Below are 17,790 nucleotides of genomic sequence, written 5' to 3'. Positions count from 1 at the left end.
AAAATTAATTATGCAAATAAACATTAATGTTAGAAATTAATGGAAGACTTTTTCCTATTTTAAAATTTTATCCAGAGTTGACTCAGCATGTAAGAAACTTACTTACAGAGCAATGTACACTCTTAGAAATCATACTAATTACATTAGAGGAATTTTTCCCTGAATATTCTTTATTCAATGCTTTCAGAGGTATCACTGTGGAAGTGCCAAAAGAAAAGGACCAAATTAGAATAAATAACTTTGTGTCCATTTCAGATAAGAAGTGTGTCAGTGAAACTTTTTTTTAAACAGGCAAATATTCATTTCAGCAGCAGTTCAGAGGGGTGCTGTGCTGGCTGGGGGCACCTGCACTGCTGGCCAGCCACAGCCTGCCCAGGGCCTCGTCCTGCCCTTGTGGGGCTGCTCCCCAGCAGCTCCTGCTCCTGAACAGCAGCACTGGCAGTGCTTGGGCAGTGCTTGGGCAGTGCCTGCCCAGCCCCAGCACCCCTGGCTCTCCCCCTGCCTCTGCACCCACGTCTCCTTCCAAAGGGATTCACGGAACACAGCAGGGTCGGATGCAGCCCATCCTTACAGCAGGGACACAGCAGTAGCAAGAGGAGGATGGTTTATCTCTGGATATCAACTACACTGGACTTTGTTTTGCAATATTTGTTTTCAGAGGTTTTATAGCTGTGAATGGCAGCACAGTACTGACTTGATGTTTTGTTAAATGATGATAACACTATGCTGCTTATTTGTCATTCCATGTAGTACAAATGGATGTGGGGTATGTAGATGAACTCTCATCTGAGAAAACTCTTCAAACACAAACCCAGCAAATTCTGGAAAGTAAGTGGAAAAATATACTAAGAGATGAATAAAAGGTAGGCAGAGGAGTGAAATGTCAGGCAGAATGTCAGAACTTTGTTGTGCACTTTTTAGAAAACTAAAGAGAAATATGAAAATTCCAGTAGATACTAACTTAAGACCCCAAAATACATTATTATACACCGTGTTTGAAAGACAAGTTAAATCTTTATTAAAAATGTGTATGTACTATACCTGATGCTGTATCCTCTTCCTACAGAGAAACCCACCTTACTGTAAGCCTACTACCCTTATTAGTCCAGAATTCATGTGGTAGAGATTGGTGAGAATCACATTCTCTCTCACTGTAAAGGAACGTGGCTCCCTTGAAATGAAAAACTGGCCTGTTTTCCCAAGTTCGCCACAACATCACTAATGACCTTGCTGCAGCTAAACAGACATACATAAGTATAAAACTGTATTTACAGAATGCATAAACAAACAACAAAATTCAGGCTCTTAGATTAAAAATAAAATAGCTCCTAACATGATCAAAAAACATTTGATTTTTTCTATGATTAATTAAAGTGTTCTTAATTAAAGACAAAGCCCTCACTCACTTTCATAGGAACTGAATCTGATGCTAAAATTTACACTAAATTTAAGGAATTATTAGGATAAGATCAAGCTTCATGCTACAGTTTCAAGTTATTTCATATTTACCAGCAGGCAGAAGAAGCAAATCTGGCTGTGAAATCATTAAGATTTGTTTGTTAGGCCTTTTGATTCTTTTGCGAGGCAGCATTAAGAAGCAAGGGAATTCCATCATCACAAGTCTTTGAAATCAAACTCCAAGTATTCATAGGAAATCAAATTTCAAAATCATTAATATAGACTTATAAATCATTTAGTGGGGTTGTATTGCTTGATTCCTTAATACTTTGGTGGTGTGGACTAATTTTGAGAGGATGGTTGAACCATAGAGAAATAATACCAAACATGGTTTTATTTCCCTACACATCTAAAAGATACACTTGTGAGATTTGTGTGAGATTTGAAATCAAGCAGGGGCTTTTCACAATAGTCTTAGAATTAAAAAAATTAACATGCAGTTTTTTATAGGTAATGCTTACAAGGAATTATGTAATGTAAAATACCATTAGCAAGGGACATGCTGAAGGTTAACTGCAGTGATTTTGAAATTTCATTTTGGCATGATTCCGAAGTCATGCATTTTAACTGGTTTGCAAACAAACTACTTCAAATACAGTTTTTTCAGCTAAAAGGGATCACTAAACTCAAAAGACCACTTACCTGCATCCTCTAAAGGCATATCAACAATGACTTGGTCGCTGTATTTTCCATACAGACCATTAGAACAAACAGCAACTATCTGAAGAACATAACTTGTATTGGGCAGCAGATTGTTTAGAATAGCCCCCTAAAAGAAAAAAAACACATTTAATCATTTACTTGCAAATAAGTATCAAGAATTTGAAAATGTTAATTTTTTATAACACATTTTTGTTATGAAGCACAAAGCTCCTTTCTTCTAGTATTATATTGTGTGCCTTTTTATTTTATTGTCGCAAACGGTTTTCAGTCAAATAAAAAAACCCCCAAACTTGTGACTTTTTACATGGAGGGTAATAAACCAAATAACTTTAGCACTGAACACAAGTTTAGGTAATGCTATATCAGACGAGTCTTTAAAGAAGGTTAGAGGAACAGATCTCATTGGTAAAATGTCATGAAGCTGTAATCAGTAACTTAGGGTTTATAGCAGTATGATTGAATTGAATCTCATTAGTTGCTTGTGTAGGTCATTCTTTCACATCCATGACCAATGATTTACAGGTTATTATTAACTGACAGTTGGGTTTTATGGCTAGGGAGCTCTGTGATTGTCATGCTCACAGCAAGTATAGGCAAATCAAAGCAGCAATCTGTAGAGTCTTTTCCTGCTCTAGACAAGAGAAGTTTTTTCTTTTGTTTTAAGTTGTCTTTGTGGCTTTACAGCCAAAAAAATTCTCTTCAATCAGCTCCCAGCTACGTTTTAATCCATCCCAATAATTAACAGTGGGTTGTTACACCATCATCCCTTTTTATGAAACTTGAAGAGTTTACAGTTACCAAGTCCTGATACCCATCTGTCAGAAACTCGTGCTTAGTCTGATCTTCTCCATCCAGCTGTTGATAAAAGACAGCAAATCTCTCAATTGTGGTGTCGTATACAACACGAGGTCTTTCCCATGTAACAAGGAGACTGGTATAATTCTTTGGATCAGATTGAACATTTTCAGGTTCAGAGCTGCAAACTGGAAGAAAGAAAAGAGGAAAGAATATGGTAATTATCAAATGGTACAAGTAACTCTACTAAAATCTTGAGATACTTCCTGAGAAAACGAATGAAAATCTTTTTGTGTGCCTCAATTTTAGCCTTCTACTAAAACATTTGAAATGCCATGCCATTGTAAACAGAACCAGTATTTAAATGCTAGATTTCTAAAAGCAAGTAAAGTTGAGTTGAATTTCCTCTCTCTGCCTCCTATAACATATTTTGTGAAATACCAGTATCCGGTTCCTAAGAAATAAAATATAAATATTAAAACATAAAGATTCTTATATCTGTCCTGGGAATCAAAAAATCTCAATTTTTATGGCTCTATGAAAATAGCACTAGAAGATCTGCATACTCTCACACTAGCTGTAATAGACTAATCTACAGTAGATTGTGTTTAATTGTTGAAGGTAAACCTATCGCCTGAATTTCCCCTCAAGGCTGTTTGAATCTTTTTATAGTACTTAAAGAAGAGTGAAAAGGTAAATAATAAGAACCTAAGTATTGCATTAGCAGCAGTCACTTAATGTTATTGTATTTTAAGGCTTGTTATTATATTTTTAGCTTGAACTGGAATAAAAGAGGAAACATTTTTTACATCTCATAATGTGCTTAGAACAATATATGAGTATCTAGAAAAAGAAAGCAAAAAAACCTATTTAGCTTACTAAGAAAACAGGTGCAGATCCTTTGGAGTTCTCTAAAAAGAAGCGAACACCAAGATGCCCCAAGGCTTTGGGGGACAATGCTGAATTTTGAAAGTCCTTCAGCTTTGCATTTTGCCACTTGAACACAAGGGGACACTCAAACTCCATCAAAATATTTGTTAAAGGAATTTCTCCAAGGAAGGTGGGAAGTTCTGAGCAGCTTCTGTCTGAGAGAGTCAATGGAAAAGAAGCAGCAAGGCTTTCCTAATTTCTGTGTTTGTGTGTGTAAGCTAATAGCAGAGGTAGCATTAGTTTTTGTAATTTAGGTGCGTTCCCTTTCTGTGTTTGGAATCTACTCTGCTATATAATTGATACATCATTTTATTAATTATTATTAATTGATTAATTATTTTAATTGATGCAAAAAAAGAGCAAGTTTTTAAAAAATCTATGTTGTGTACATTCCATTCCATTTCATTGCATTCCTAAAATTTGTCATTCCTTCCCATTTCCACCAGATGGCAAGGAGAAATCATTAGACTAGTCCTCAATTCTGAGTATGAACACAGGTGATCTAAACAGATTTCCTTCTTTTTCAATGAATCTAAACACTCCTCAGCTATTTCTTTTCAAAGGTGTTTAAAATTCTTGTCAAAATGCTTCTCTGTATTCCAAATTCTTCTCTACAGTCTTTTTCCTCCCTTGATCTTTTTTGCTTATGAGTGAATTTGGTTCTGAAATCTGTCTATATTCAGATTCATAGAGCGGTACTATAAAACTTTTAAAGGTACAAGGTTGGTGCTTCCAGTGTTATTTCTTTGTTTTCTTTTTTCCCTTTCCAAATGGTTCTTCTATTTTTTCCCAAGAAAAAAGTCTTCCTTTTTGTTCTCCTCCTTTTGGTATTCATCCCAGCAATGACTGACAATATTACTACATGACAATCATTTACGTATTATTTCACCTCCATTTTTTCCCCAAATGTTTTCTCCTGCCCTTCTTCTGATGCCTCTTTGTAAATCATCCTGCTGAGCCCTTTTCTTTCCTACCAGTCAGTAACACAGAAGTACTTTACTCTCTCTTATCTCATTTTCCTTCTCCAGAGACTAGAAAGGAGACCACCTAACAGCTTCTCTAATTAAGTACCTCTGCTGTGATACCAACTTCTAGAAAAATCTGAGCAAAGAGACTGCAAGAAAGGGAGTTCTTGAGTCTGTTACTAGTCTGAAGGACAAATTCACAGAAAAACTTGCAAAAATTTCACAGAAAGTCAGAGGCCTACTCAAACTCCTGCTAAACTTGAAGCCCAGTCTCTGCTTTCTCCAGGTGAATACTTAGATTCTGGTTTTGTGTATCACATCATGTTGTAGCAATGCATCTACCTTTGCTTATTCTCCTGTGGAATAAAATGCTAGCCACGTAACTTAGGAAATTTTCATGTAACCTTAATTGCATCATGGGGAATCACTGGGGTACATCAGCCAAATCATTGCCAAAAGCTGCCTGGGCTGTTTTTGAGCAGAAGACCTTTATAACTTGCCCAAATTTGGCTTTTTTCCCCTCACCCTTGTTGCGTTCTTCTACTTTAGCTAAATCTATGTTTGAGATTATTTTTTCAATTCAACTTTTCAATTGTTGAAGCCATGAAATCACTTCATTTACATTCAGATATTCAGGGCCCCTACAGTGTGTGGCAAAAAGCAATTTTTAAGGTATTCTAGATCTGCACTCTCTCTGTAATGGAGGTGGAGCAGCACAGCAGATGTCTGCTGGGCTGACCTTGGCTGGCCACCAGGTGCCCACCCAGACACTTGCCCACTCCCCCTCCTCAGCAAGGCAGGGAGAGAAAGTAAGATGATAAAGCTGATGGGTCACGATAAAGACAGAGAATTGCTCACCAACCACCATCGTGGGCAAAACAGATTAGACTTGGGGAAATTTATCACCAATAAAAATGGAGTAGGATAGCGAGAAACAAAAACAAAACTATGAAACCTCCCCACCCTTTGCTTCTTCCCAGGCTCAACTTCACTACTGATTCTTCCACCTCCCCACTCCCAGTGGCACAGGGGAATATGGAATGGGAATTTTGGTCAGTTTATAACACTTTGCCTCTGCTGCTCCTTCCTTGTGCTGCTCTTCTGCTCCACTGTGGAGTCTCATCCACAGGATACAGTCTTTCATGAATTTTTCCAGCCTCTGGACACTCTTTTGGGAATAGACTGCTACACTGTGGGTCCTCCCTAAGGTCAGAGGCCTGACAGATAATCTGCTCCTGCATGGGCTCCCTCCACAAGCCACAGCCACAGCCAGCAGCCCGCTCCTGCATGGAGCCTCCACAGTCTGCCGCAGGACAGGCTGCCTGACCATAATCTTCACTGTGGGCTGCAGGGGAATCTCTGCTCTGCTACTGGAACACCTCCTCCCCTTCTTCCTTCTCTCACCTGGAGTGACAGAGCAGTCTCTCACGTCTCCCCCACCCCTCACTGCTGTTCATCTTTGTTTTCCCGCAGGTACCACCACCATGGCTCCCTGAGAGGGGCGGGCTGGGGGCAGCTGGAACTGCCTGGCTCTGACTCGGGGCAGCCCCGGGCTCTCCCCACAGAGACCCCCCTGCACCCACCACTGCCAATGCCTGGGCACCTGCACCCCACACTCTGTGCCAGTGCAGGTGTCCCACACACAGCTGGGAATCTCAGCATTCACAATGAAGTGACGTGGACTGAGGAACGTGGAAGGATAAACGCACGAGTCCTGACCCCATGTCTCACAAGAGAATTTAACTGAGACAGCCACTGAACTTTACGTGGTTGTGTTCCTCATGGGAAAACAGGCTGGCTAGTACTTTTTATCAATATGTATTGTCAGTCTTGAATTTTAAGAACCTATTGTTTTTTATACCGTACTAAATCCAGGAAGATAAATAAGAGTTTAGTTTCAGTACTTATTTCCAAGGCCTTACCAGAAGGGTGGAGAGGATGGAAAGTCACCCAAATGTGCCCAGCAGCCACCACAATGGTTTTCAGGTTTACAGGAATAAACTATGATTTTTATTATAAATGGATTTGCATGCCAGCTGAGGTTGGTGGAGATTAAGCATTACAATTTCAAAACACTTTTTTTTTAGGTGAATCCTCAAGCATGGCTGAAAGGATTAGCTATTTTAATCTTCTTAAATTGCTACATACATATTGCATAGGGAAATTATGTATATCACTGGGCAGGTCTGGGGTATGAGGCATCTCCCATGCCCTTAGTAAGACTGTGCTTGTACACCAAAAATGTTGGGGATGTTACTGTGAGAAAATTCGGGAAAATATTTTGAAAATTCCTGAAATTAGTTTATAATGGAATAGAAAGATACTTCTAGCTTTCCTAAGAAAACTTAGTTCTATTTATGAAATGTCATGTATTAATTACAGCAATAAATCAACCATTTAATCCTACTCCCTAATGAGAATCTACACTGAACGCAACAGGAGAAAATTGGGATTCTAGGTTTCGAAACACAAAATAATTTTTCCGTTATCTACCTGAGTAATAATCAGTCTTGGCATTTCTCATACATCCTCTAAAGAGATTAAAAAGATTAGTTTTTTTCTGTTGACTACTATGCAATATTAAACACAAATAAACCTATTGACTCTTAGAGACTTTGGCATTTGTGTTACAGCTCTTACATCTGAACATTTAACTTTAATGATTCCTAGAGTTTTTAAATTCTATCTTAAAATGGAGGCAGAAATATAAATGCTTCTCTAATGTTCTACATTAAACAAATGCCATAGTTGCATTTGTGTGCGTCTACATACATGGCCACATAAATATGTAAAATTACATGTATGAAACCACATTTCTAATCTGCAGAACACCTATAGCCTGTGCTTAAGTCATCTGTTCATGTCTAATTAAACACAGTTCAGTGGAACTGAGTTAAAGAATCTACAGGTATTCTCATCCAAGTAGTAACACAGTGCTTCCAGTTTAGAAGTTTCCTATATATTCTTTTGTGCTTGTTAGTATAGGAATTATTGACTCCTATATTTAGTGCCAAATCCTGTTTCCCACTGCTTTATGTACTATTTTGGCCAAAGAACCTTCTCAAACCTCCCTGAAGTTTAAGGTAAGACTGAGAACAGAATCTGGCTTCTGGAATTCTCTCCATCTATCACTTCCTAAGCAAACTACTTGATATTAATTTTGTGACAACCCTTCAGTCTCTATTGAAAAAGCATCCACACTACACGGTAAAGAACCAAATAGGTTTGTAAAACAAAATATTCTTGCACTCTCTGAAAAGGCAGCTTGGTTGAAGTCTGAAACACATTAAAAGGGCACTGTAAGGAAGCTTGAACTGATGTGATTTTCCCTGAATGCCTGGTCAAGACAAGCATTTAATTTTCCACTCCATTTAATCTGACATGTTTTATGATTGCTGTTTTTTTTCTCCAAAGTGATAGATTTATGACTAATAACACAGTGTGCTACTTTCTACACAATTTAAAATGAGTAACTGCATACTTGGATGAATCTTTCACTGAAAATTGTCTTTTAACTTGCAAAGAGAGGAATGACTATTCAGTTAAGTACCTGCTTCATGAATTTCTTCTTGTCCAGTGTAAGAGGAAAACACTTGCCCATAGAACTTATATTGCTGTTCTCTGAAGTTGTTTTGCAAGTAGTCCATCAGCATAACATAGCCAGACTGCTGCATTGTAAGCACTTCACAGAATACAGCTAACTAGAAGACAAGAGGAAAAAAATAAGTTAGAAGCCACAAAACTTGACTAGATTCTGCTAATAGGCAAAAACTCTGGGGAGAAGATGCTGGACAAAGTCTCACATTTGAATTATCCTGCATGACATTGAACTTTTCTTCTATTCTATTAGTATATCTAATGTTTTACTTCACAAGTATTTTTAAACCACTCAGCTGTTGGAGCTACGCTCTGCTCAGCATCACCATGTGTCTGGGGGAATATCCAAAAAATGTTTTGTACTCCCTTTTATCTGAGCTCGAAGTCCAGACAGCCTGGGATATGTTCTTATCCTATTTTAAGACACAAAATTGCTCAGATTATAGTACTAAACTATGAAAAATGTAAAAGATAACACAATTAATAGAGATGCTTTCTAATTTAACAGCTGATGAAAAACTTCTGACTAGATAAAAGAAAAACTTTGTTGTTGGGCTGGCAACGAATGCCATGAGCTTCTACCATACACATGGCAATTTCTCTTTGGTATTATGTATAATTGTTTGGTTTCACTACATTAAAGAAATTACCTGGTTTTCAGAAATGCTTATGGTATCTTTAAACACAATCCATTCAACTGTTTCAGAGCATGGAGGAGCTGATAGAGATCCATTGTAAGTGTAATATTTGTCTGTTGCATTTGGTAAGAGATTCAGCAAAATGAATGGTTCTAGGGCAGCCTGTTTTCCTGAAAAAATAAAAAAGAAAAAAAAAGTCAGATAGTTAAAATACTACAAAAGCAATTAATAAATACAAATCACACTCTCCAAAAGAACTACCATTATCGGAACATGATAATTTAGAGGCTTTTCAAAATTTAATTTCCAGACAGACTAAAATACAAATAAATCATGAAGTCTTCTATTTCATTTGAAAAAGTATAGCTCAAGCCCAACTTTGTTTACTTGGGAAGGTGTAGTAAGTAATTCCAGTAACAAATGGACTAATTTTTAGTATATTAGTTCAGAAGAATTTTCTCACTGTAAGCTTACATGCAAGGTGCCAAACCTTTGTCTCACTCTTGAATTTCAAATAAAAAAGTTTATTAAATCTTTGTTCTAGGTCTCATGATATGGCTTCATACTCTCCCCCAAATTTAATCAAGTTGTTGAGTTTTTTGCAGAAAATCATTGCCTGGGGAACAGTTGCCATGCTAGGTCTAAAGGTTAATATTACTCTTGCTAGCAGAAGCGAAATTTCTGTGGATCAGAATTCTTTTTAAAATGGTGATAAATATAGTGAAAAACTGCAACAGCTTTACACAAATCAGCAAACAATGCAAAGACCTCCTCCAAGAGAACAAGTTCTGTGAAAATAATATCACATCTTTCAGGTCAGAAGTTTACTGGGTACCTTTTCAGCTGGGAGTAAGCATGAGGGATTGCTGGAAGTCCATCCACAGAAAACTGTGCCTGCTGGTATGGCAGTAGGGTCCAGCAACAGCAATTGGCATAAATGATAACAACTTCAGCAAGGCAGACTTTTCAGTCTGTGACAATTATCTGCTTTACTGTCTGGTGCATCCAAAATAATGCTGCTTTTCACACCTTGTCATAGTGTAGATCCTTATACAACTTACTTCAATCTAAAGTTACTCATTTCAAGTTCCTCCCTAATTGGTAAGTACTTGCTTCTGAATATCTAATGACTTTTCATACTGTATATTAACTTCTGCTTTTACAGGTATGTTACTTATTCAGCTCTGTACAGACTTCTGACCTTTGTCTGCATAATTCCTTACAAATTTGGTGAGAGCAGCAAATTGCATTAACAGTTGACTACAAGGGATTGATGCTTTACTTCTCTGCAGTGACTTCTCTACTGAGTTACGGCTGAAGAGATGACTCGCCCCCCCTCTCATTCATGTATGATGAAGAGGGAACATTTAGCAGTGTAGAGCGAAGCACATCCTTCCATTTCTCCTGTCAAAATGCTAATCAGCCCTCAGACATAAGCTATCATTGCTATCTGGTATGTGTCTAGTTAACACATTTGTCCCTCAGCAAAAATGAAGTCCATTTTATGTAGATGGCTGAGGACTTCTCATTTGTAACAAGAATCCTGCCATACATTTTGCAACTCTGGATTTTAGAATACCCTTTAATGAGACTCACAACCTAGATTCTCAAAATCAAACACCTACAAAGAATGATGAAAATCAGAAAGTTTGTCTAGAAAGAAAAGGAGTGCTCCTCTGCAGAGCTGGAGAACTCAGCAACTGTGATTCAAATAAGCACAAGAGAGATATGAGTGACAAGGACACAGACAAGGAGAGATTGTGTGCTTTTCTTCAGAAGAAACAACTTGATTTGGTTATGACCTGAATTTCCTGAGCTTATCTGCATTTTATTCAGGAAAATTGTATTCTAAGCATTGTTGAAGTGCCATGTAGTGGCTGTATCTTGAATCTTGTTCTGATAGCTTTACAGCTCCTTCCAAGGCTGTAGGACAGCATCTGTCTTGATGTATTACTAGTTCTCCTTTTTGTTTCACAGAAGATGACACACAAAAGTAATGAATCTTAACTACTTCATATTTCCACCCCCTGTGTCTTTGTAACTTATGAAAGGTGTTCCCTTTTAAATTTGTTGAATAGCGTTTGTTTTCCAGAGGGACAAAAGAAATCTTGATTTCAATGTCACACTTTTGAAGGCTTTTAAAACAGCTTTTTATATTCAAGCACCACTGCATAAAGGAAAACTGAGACAAGGTTTCCTTAAAGTCATGGACATGATGTAAGAATATATCCCTGTCCAAGACAGTGCTCATTCATACCTATTCATCTGCAAAGACACCAGAAACTGAGTCAGAAACATAGCCCAGATCTCTTTCTGCACACTGAAGTTGTGTCTTGATTAGCAACCATTACCAATACAATATATTTGGACTGTTTTGGATTTACACAGGAGCTACTGAAAAAAATTTCTCTCCTCTGAGTCTACTGAACAGTGACAGTCTCACTATTGTAAGACTCTTCTTAGTTACAACAGTCCTACCTGGCTTCCAACCAAATAGAAAAACCCTGACATGTACGATTAAGAAGACGTACATAATACATCACATTTATCTGGATTTAGCATTTAAACAGTTACAAATTTCTCATGATAGTTATAATTATTCATTTACACAACTGTTGTTACAAATATTCCTGGGGTAAATTAATCAGAGAAACATGAAATATCTCAAGTTGGAAGAAACACGTGAGGATCATCAAGTGCAACTCCTTGCTCCTCACAGGATGACCTAAAACTAAACAATATGACTAAGAGCATCATCCAGATACTTGGTGCCATAATCACTTTCTTCTCTGGGGAGCTTGCTCCCAGGCTGTCACTGATCACCATCTCAGTGAAGGGCCTTTTCTAATGCCCAATCTGAACTTCTGACACAGCTTCATCTAATCTCATGTCCTACCACTGGTCAGCAAATGCTTCTCTGTCACCCCACTTAAAGAATTTGTTGGCTGTGATGAGGCACCCTCCTCCAAGCTGAACAAGGAGACCTCAGACACTCCTTGTCTTCAAGCCCTTTCACAACCTTGGTTGCCCTTCTCTGGATGCACACTAATAGGTTGATGTCTTTGTTACCCTGTGGCACCCAGACCTGCCCCCAGCCCTGGAGGTGAGGCTGCCCCAGCTCAGAGCAGAGCAGGACAATCCCCTGCCTTGCCTGGCTGGGGATGCTGTGCCTGAGGCACCCCAGGACAGGGCTGGCCCTCCTGGCTGCCAGGACACTGCTGGCTCATGTTCAACTTCCCATTAAAAACTTTTTCCAAAGGGGTGCTCTTCAGACTGTCCCTCCCTGGTTTGTATACATAACCAGGATTACCCTTCCCAGGAGCAGAATCTGGCACTTGCTTATGTTAGATTTCATGTGTTTGGTGATTGTCCATTTCTCATCTGTCCAGATGAGCTCTGTAATTTCTAACAAAATAGACATGACTGAGCAATAGAGAACCATGCTCCTCACTGTCTTCAAGGTTTCATAATCACACTGAAGTGGAATTGAGTTAATCAGTAAACAATAAAAAATGGAGGCAAACTTACCAAAACGACTAACACTATCTACTCCATTAATGATTGGATTATAATCCGGATTATCTTCTAGTCCAATCTGTTAAAAAGAATTTGCATATTTTAACAGGCTTCATGAAAAAAGATTGCAAGCTACAGTTTACCACCAAAATTATAGATGATTTAAAGCCAAACAAACTTATTTTGCCCATTTGCTTTTCTGCAAGAATAAATTAGAAAGATAGATAAAATTTTTTAACTCAGTGATCACACATTGGAACAAGTTAAATTCAGTTTGAACATCTGCTGTGTTTCAAGGCTTATTAAATGACACAAAGATATATTTTGTTTACCTCAAACAAAATTGATAAAGCTCTTAACTTTCCACTTCCTTTAACTGCCTCTTCAAAATCTGTAAACTGATCTGCATCATAGCAGTAGATTTGCATCTGCAATTAAAAATATATTCAAATGTTATATATAAAAAATTGTAAACATTCAGTAATACAATTGCTTATTATATTTCCATTTTGAGGGAAAAAACATCCAAACAAAATATTTTAAATAAACGTAGGGATTTTTTACCTCTCTCATTTCTGTTAACTGAGGATGCAGAATGGAGTTCATCAATAATTAGCTAGGTAAAAACAACCTCTCCTGGAAAACTTAAGGTTGCAGGAATTACCCTTTCAAGGAGCACAATGCTTTCCATTGACAATACAGTAAGCTAAGTGGACACCTGACCTAGAGTACTTGGTGAATCAGTCTGTCCATCAGTGATAAAACACGAATAATATGTCAAAATGTCCCTACTGCATCTGCCTTGCAGCAAGTGTAGAAAACCATTGGTAATATAAGACTACCAGGCACTTTGAACCCACATCTGACTGCTGTCATGAGCATTGGTTTTGTTGCACTCCTTTCTCTCTTTCTCCAGATGCAGCTGGGAAATCTCCTCCAGTGCTGGGTGACCAACGTGTCTGGGGGAGTGACTGCCCCTACTGGCTTTCTATGAGATGATGATGGAAGAGGGTATTCTCTGAATGCCTTGTAAGGACAGGTGGAGTGTGAGTATTCTCTGTAATGCCTTATCAGGACACATGGAGCGTGACTGGAAATTTTAAAGTGGCTAGTGAGGCAAAAGAAATGACACTGTCCAGAGACTGCTCCTGGCTTACCACTCTTCCCCATGTATAGGCCAGCCCTGCCACTATGGCTTTGCTTTCACACAGAAGTTCAAGATGTTTGGAGTGAGGAACAGCTCAGTTGCCTGCCACAACTGCCTCTTTTGAACTGGAAGATGACACAATGCCACGTTGAGGGAAGAGAGTTTGGCCTTTGTGCATCCCAGGAAGAGCTGCTCCTCTCCTCCAGCCCACTGCCTCAGGAACACTGGCCTGGCTGCCTGTGAATGTGGCTGCACCCAGGACCTGCTCACGTGGCTCTTGGCACACCACTGCCAGCTCCTTCCAGCCCACACTTGGTATCTCTAAGGCTCAGCAGTTCCCATGGATTCTCAGCAAAGCCCTGACTTTGAAAAGTCCATTTTGAACAATGAACTGATATGGAACACGATGGGCCAAATTCATAGGAGCTTAACATTTAGTGGGAGCTTTGTCAGATAGGCAGAACTGACATCTAATACTCTCTTACAAGATGGGAAAAAATGCAGCTTAGACATTCTCAACATGCCACTAACACATTACACTGCCCATCTAAAATGCATCGTTTATTCTTAATTTGGATTTAAGTGAATGATTATATTTGCAAATAGATTTAAGAGATAAACAAAGGAACTTTGTAGAGTAGTAATGCCGCAGAATGTCAAATTGTTGAAATCATCAAAATCTATTCCATACTTTACCTCAAGAGGATATTTTTGTCCTTCTAGACTGTGCTCTGATCCGTCTGATGACGCGTTGCATTTTCCCCAGTGAAAAGTGATCTTGCTTGCTTTGAATATGGTGTCTAACCCACCTCCACTCACATAATAATCACTTGTCAGGTTAATTTCCACTGAAAAAATGGAGAAAGAGGGAAAAAAAGGAATGTGAATATAAAATCCAGCCAAGGCATCTACAACTCTCATATTTCAGTTTTAGGTGCTAGAATTTAAATATGATATGCTTATTTCTCTATATTTCATAAGCAATTTGACAGGAAATTGGTTACTAAAACTAAGTAACAAGTGTGGTATTTCACTATTAGCATGGAGAATATGTTTCATTTCATGCTTTAGTTCATAAAATAGTGATTTAATGAAGTGTACTTCGTTTCTTGTTATCTGAAACTAGACACAGAACTACATTAAAAAGCTCAGAAAGCTGGTCTAGCCACCAGCTGGCTGTCTAAGAAAATAAATTCCTGAAGTACCTACCTTCCTGAAAGGGTCTGTGTTTCTAACAAAAATAGACATCTGCCCCCTATTTTTACCACAATTCTATATACAAATCATGAGGCAACATGACAAAAGAATATTTTAGCCAGCTCCTAGGAGGACTGTCTTGATGTCCTTAGCTGTGGAGCTATCTCCCATGGGAAAAAGCAATGACAGGTTTTCAGCTGGGCATAGCTGTACACAAACTGTATATGGGACAGAGCATTTGTCTTCTGGAGAGAACGAGCAGAATGGGATAGACTGGAGCCCCATATTTTGTCTTTCCCATCTCCAGCAACTGTGAACTGCTTGACCTCTTGATAAAACAGCACTAATGGAGTTCATTTTCCCCACATTCCTTTCCTCAAAACTTTGAAGACCATTTAAATAAGCTTAGCAGTTCCTCATATAATATCCAGATTGCTGTAGATGAGAAAAATTTCAGTCCACTTTTAAAGGCTTGAAGGAACATTTTCTCAGGGGCATTTTGAAAAGTCAAAGCAATATTTATCTGAGCTAGTTGGGCAGGAGGGAAGTAAGTGATTTGTGTAGTGGTATGTAGAAAGTATATGAAAGAAAGAACAGAAATAAGGAAGAATGGTGCTAAACTGAACTGAACTGAACTAAATCAAACAAAACAAAACAAAACTAAACTAAACAAAAAAGGCTGATCTTGGGGTCCCACTGGAACTGGTAGAAGGTCAAAGAGAGTTGTTAAGAGATACCTTCCTCCACACCAATGCCCCAAACAAGGAACAGTACTTCTGACAAGCAGCTTTTAGTTACTGCATTCCTGGATTTATAAGTGGTAGTAAAAAGATTTCTCTGACAATTTAGATGACACCATAAGCTTTTTTCATGGCTGGGAAAAATAGGCACTTGTGGGTATAAATCACTTCTTTCTAAAATGTATTTTTAAGATTGGTAAAACAAATCAGAACACAAAAGCACACATTTATCTTCTTTGACTGTTAGGAGGCGTCTCTGTGAGTAATTCAGATGAAAGTTTCTACATTTGATGTGTCTATGTGTAGGTGAGATAAATCCCAACCGGAGCTTTTTGTAATTCCAACTCATCCATGAAGTGTTTTCAGATGAGTAGGTAATTTATTCGTACTTTTAAAAAATCATTTTTGCCTACCCACTACAGACTCTAGATATATAGTAATAATTACCACAATTTCATAACAAATGCCAGCTTACTGTTTAGATTTAATGACATGCTCATGATGGGATGATAGTCATGATGTGATTGCTTTGGCTGTATCTGTCCACACACATAAAATTTTTTGTTTGTGTGATTTCTGTTTCATTTAGCTACTGTCATCACTGTTGTTTTGTTTATTTATTTAATAGATAAATTCAGAATGCACCAGTTAAGTGAAATGAAAATGATTCAGTAAAAGTCCTTGGTTGGTTGGTTGGTTGTCCTATATCACTTTTCAGACCTCTTAACTCAAAACATGAAATCTGACTTTTTTACCTGTTTTGCCAGTGTTGCGGATGAAAGTATCTTCCAAAGTTTCCTTTTCCCATCCATGGAATTTAAGTTTCTTCAGATTCACATTAACTTGGGTAAGGTCTTCATCTATATTAATAGGTGATTGTTTGGCACCATTACAGGCAGAATATTTCTTGCCCCAGTTCTTTTGGTTCAAAGTTCCTAGAAATCAAAACATGTGGGGTAAATACATTTAAATACAAACTGGCATCCATACATTTTTTTATTGTGGTAATGTTAAAAGACAGTCTGCAATCTGAGATCAGAGTACTGGCCCTTATTTTTAGATTTTGTCTGTAGCAATATTTAGCACACCTGATTTATATTTACCACTGATTCCAACCTTCAGCAGTTAAGTCACACTCTGAGCACTCTAGACATCCACACATACATTCTTATGAACCTCCAAGGAAAGCATAAAACAACAACAAAACCCTCATGAACAACGTACATGAAGCAAAAAAAAAAGCTTTCAGATGAATGGAATCAGCATGCAAAAAACCATGGGAACTGCTGGAAAACTATCCCACCCAAAAAAACTTTTAATCATTCCAATGTCAATGTTCCTTTTGGCCAATGAAGCCATCCGTCCGGTAAGGTTTTTAAATATAAAGAAGCAGTAAGATATTTTAAGAATTTCTTACACAGAATGGGGAAGGTAAACTGATTTTACCCTGGAAAAGGAAAGACCATGAGTGATGCTGTGTCTGAGAGAGGGGCTGCATGGCCCAGCTGTGCACTCCCACTCCATCCATCTGGCTCCTCTGCAGCTGCTGGCAGAGAGGAGCTCCTGTGCTGCAGCAGGCGCCTTCTCCAGGGCACAGGGGCTGTGTGCCATCTCACTGGGGCCAGCCCAGACACACATCAGGGACACACGCAGCATGTCCTCCACCAAAGACTTGATTGTTTTCAGGAAACGGACAAGTACTCCACAAATCAAAGAGCAGCATCAGCTCTGACAATCTTTTGTTTATATAACATGCTAATATAAATGGAACAATATTTTGTGTATGTTAATGTGTTTGAAAACATATAGATATTTTTCCTGACAGGGATTTCTGGCAATACTTCAAAATGCTAATTAAAACCAAGAGTTAATGATAGAGATTCAAGAAAATGGAATTACTTCAGTTAACTTCCCACTTAGTAGCATCTAAGAGCTAATATTAGTGTACACAGTGCGTATATTTGAATTCTACCAGATATGTTGAAATAAACCAGTGCTCATTTACAGGCCAGTGTGCCACATCCAAGTCTGTCAGTGAAGATTTGCTATCTGGTACTCCAGGCAAGGACAGCTCTCCTATTGCACTCAGAAAACCACAGGGGGAGGAAGATATGCAGCCAGTCCCGTAACCATGACAATAGCCA

At 38.3% G+C, this 17,790-nt stretch overlaps 1 protein-coding gene across 7 annotated transcripts in view; it reads right to left on the bottom strand.

The window, feature by feature from the left end:
- Window positions 1-17,790, bottom strand: part of PTPRZ1 (protein tyrosine phosphatase receptor type Z1) — a 131,363-nt gene that overhangs the window by 40,663 nt on the left and 72,910 nt on the right. For all 7 annotated transcript variants that reach the window (XM_014275906.3, XM_005481948.4, XM_014275907.3 and 4 more), the window contains exons 3-10: window positions 16,402-16,581; window positions 14,406-14,557; window positions 12,895-12,990; window positions 12,575-12,641; window positions 9,059-9,216; window positions 8,362-8,512; window positions 2,920-3,104; window positions 2,101-2,227 (exon numbers count right to left, since the gene is read on the bottom strand). In XM_014275906.3, the coding sequence (XP_014131381.2) occupies window positions 2,101-2,227; window positions 2,920-3,104; window positions 8,362-8,512; window positions 9,059-9,216; window positions 12,575-12,641; window positions 12,895-12,990; window positions 14,406-14,557; window positions 16,402-16,581 (1,116 nt within the window). The remainder of the gene's footprint in view (window positions 1-2,100; window positions 2,228-2,919; window positions 3,105-8,361; window positions 8,513-9,058; window positions 9,217-12,574; window positions 12,642-12,894; window positions 12,991-14,405; window positions 14,558-16,401; window positions 16,582-17,790) is intronic.

The sequence above is a fragment of the Zonotrichia albicollis genome, chromosome 4 (assembly GCF_047830755.1).
Source record: "Zonotrichia albicollis isolate bZonAlb1 chromosome 4, bZonAlb1.hap1, whole genome shotgun sequence".
In the NCBI taxonomy this organism is placed as follows: domain Eukaryota; kingdom Metazoa; phylum Chordata; class Aves; order Passeriformes; family Passerellidae; genus Zonotrichia; species Zonotrichia albicollis.
Note: the sequence above shows the minus strand (reverse complement) of the source record. Positions and strands in the feature narration are given on the sequence as shown.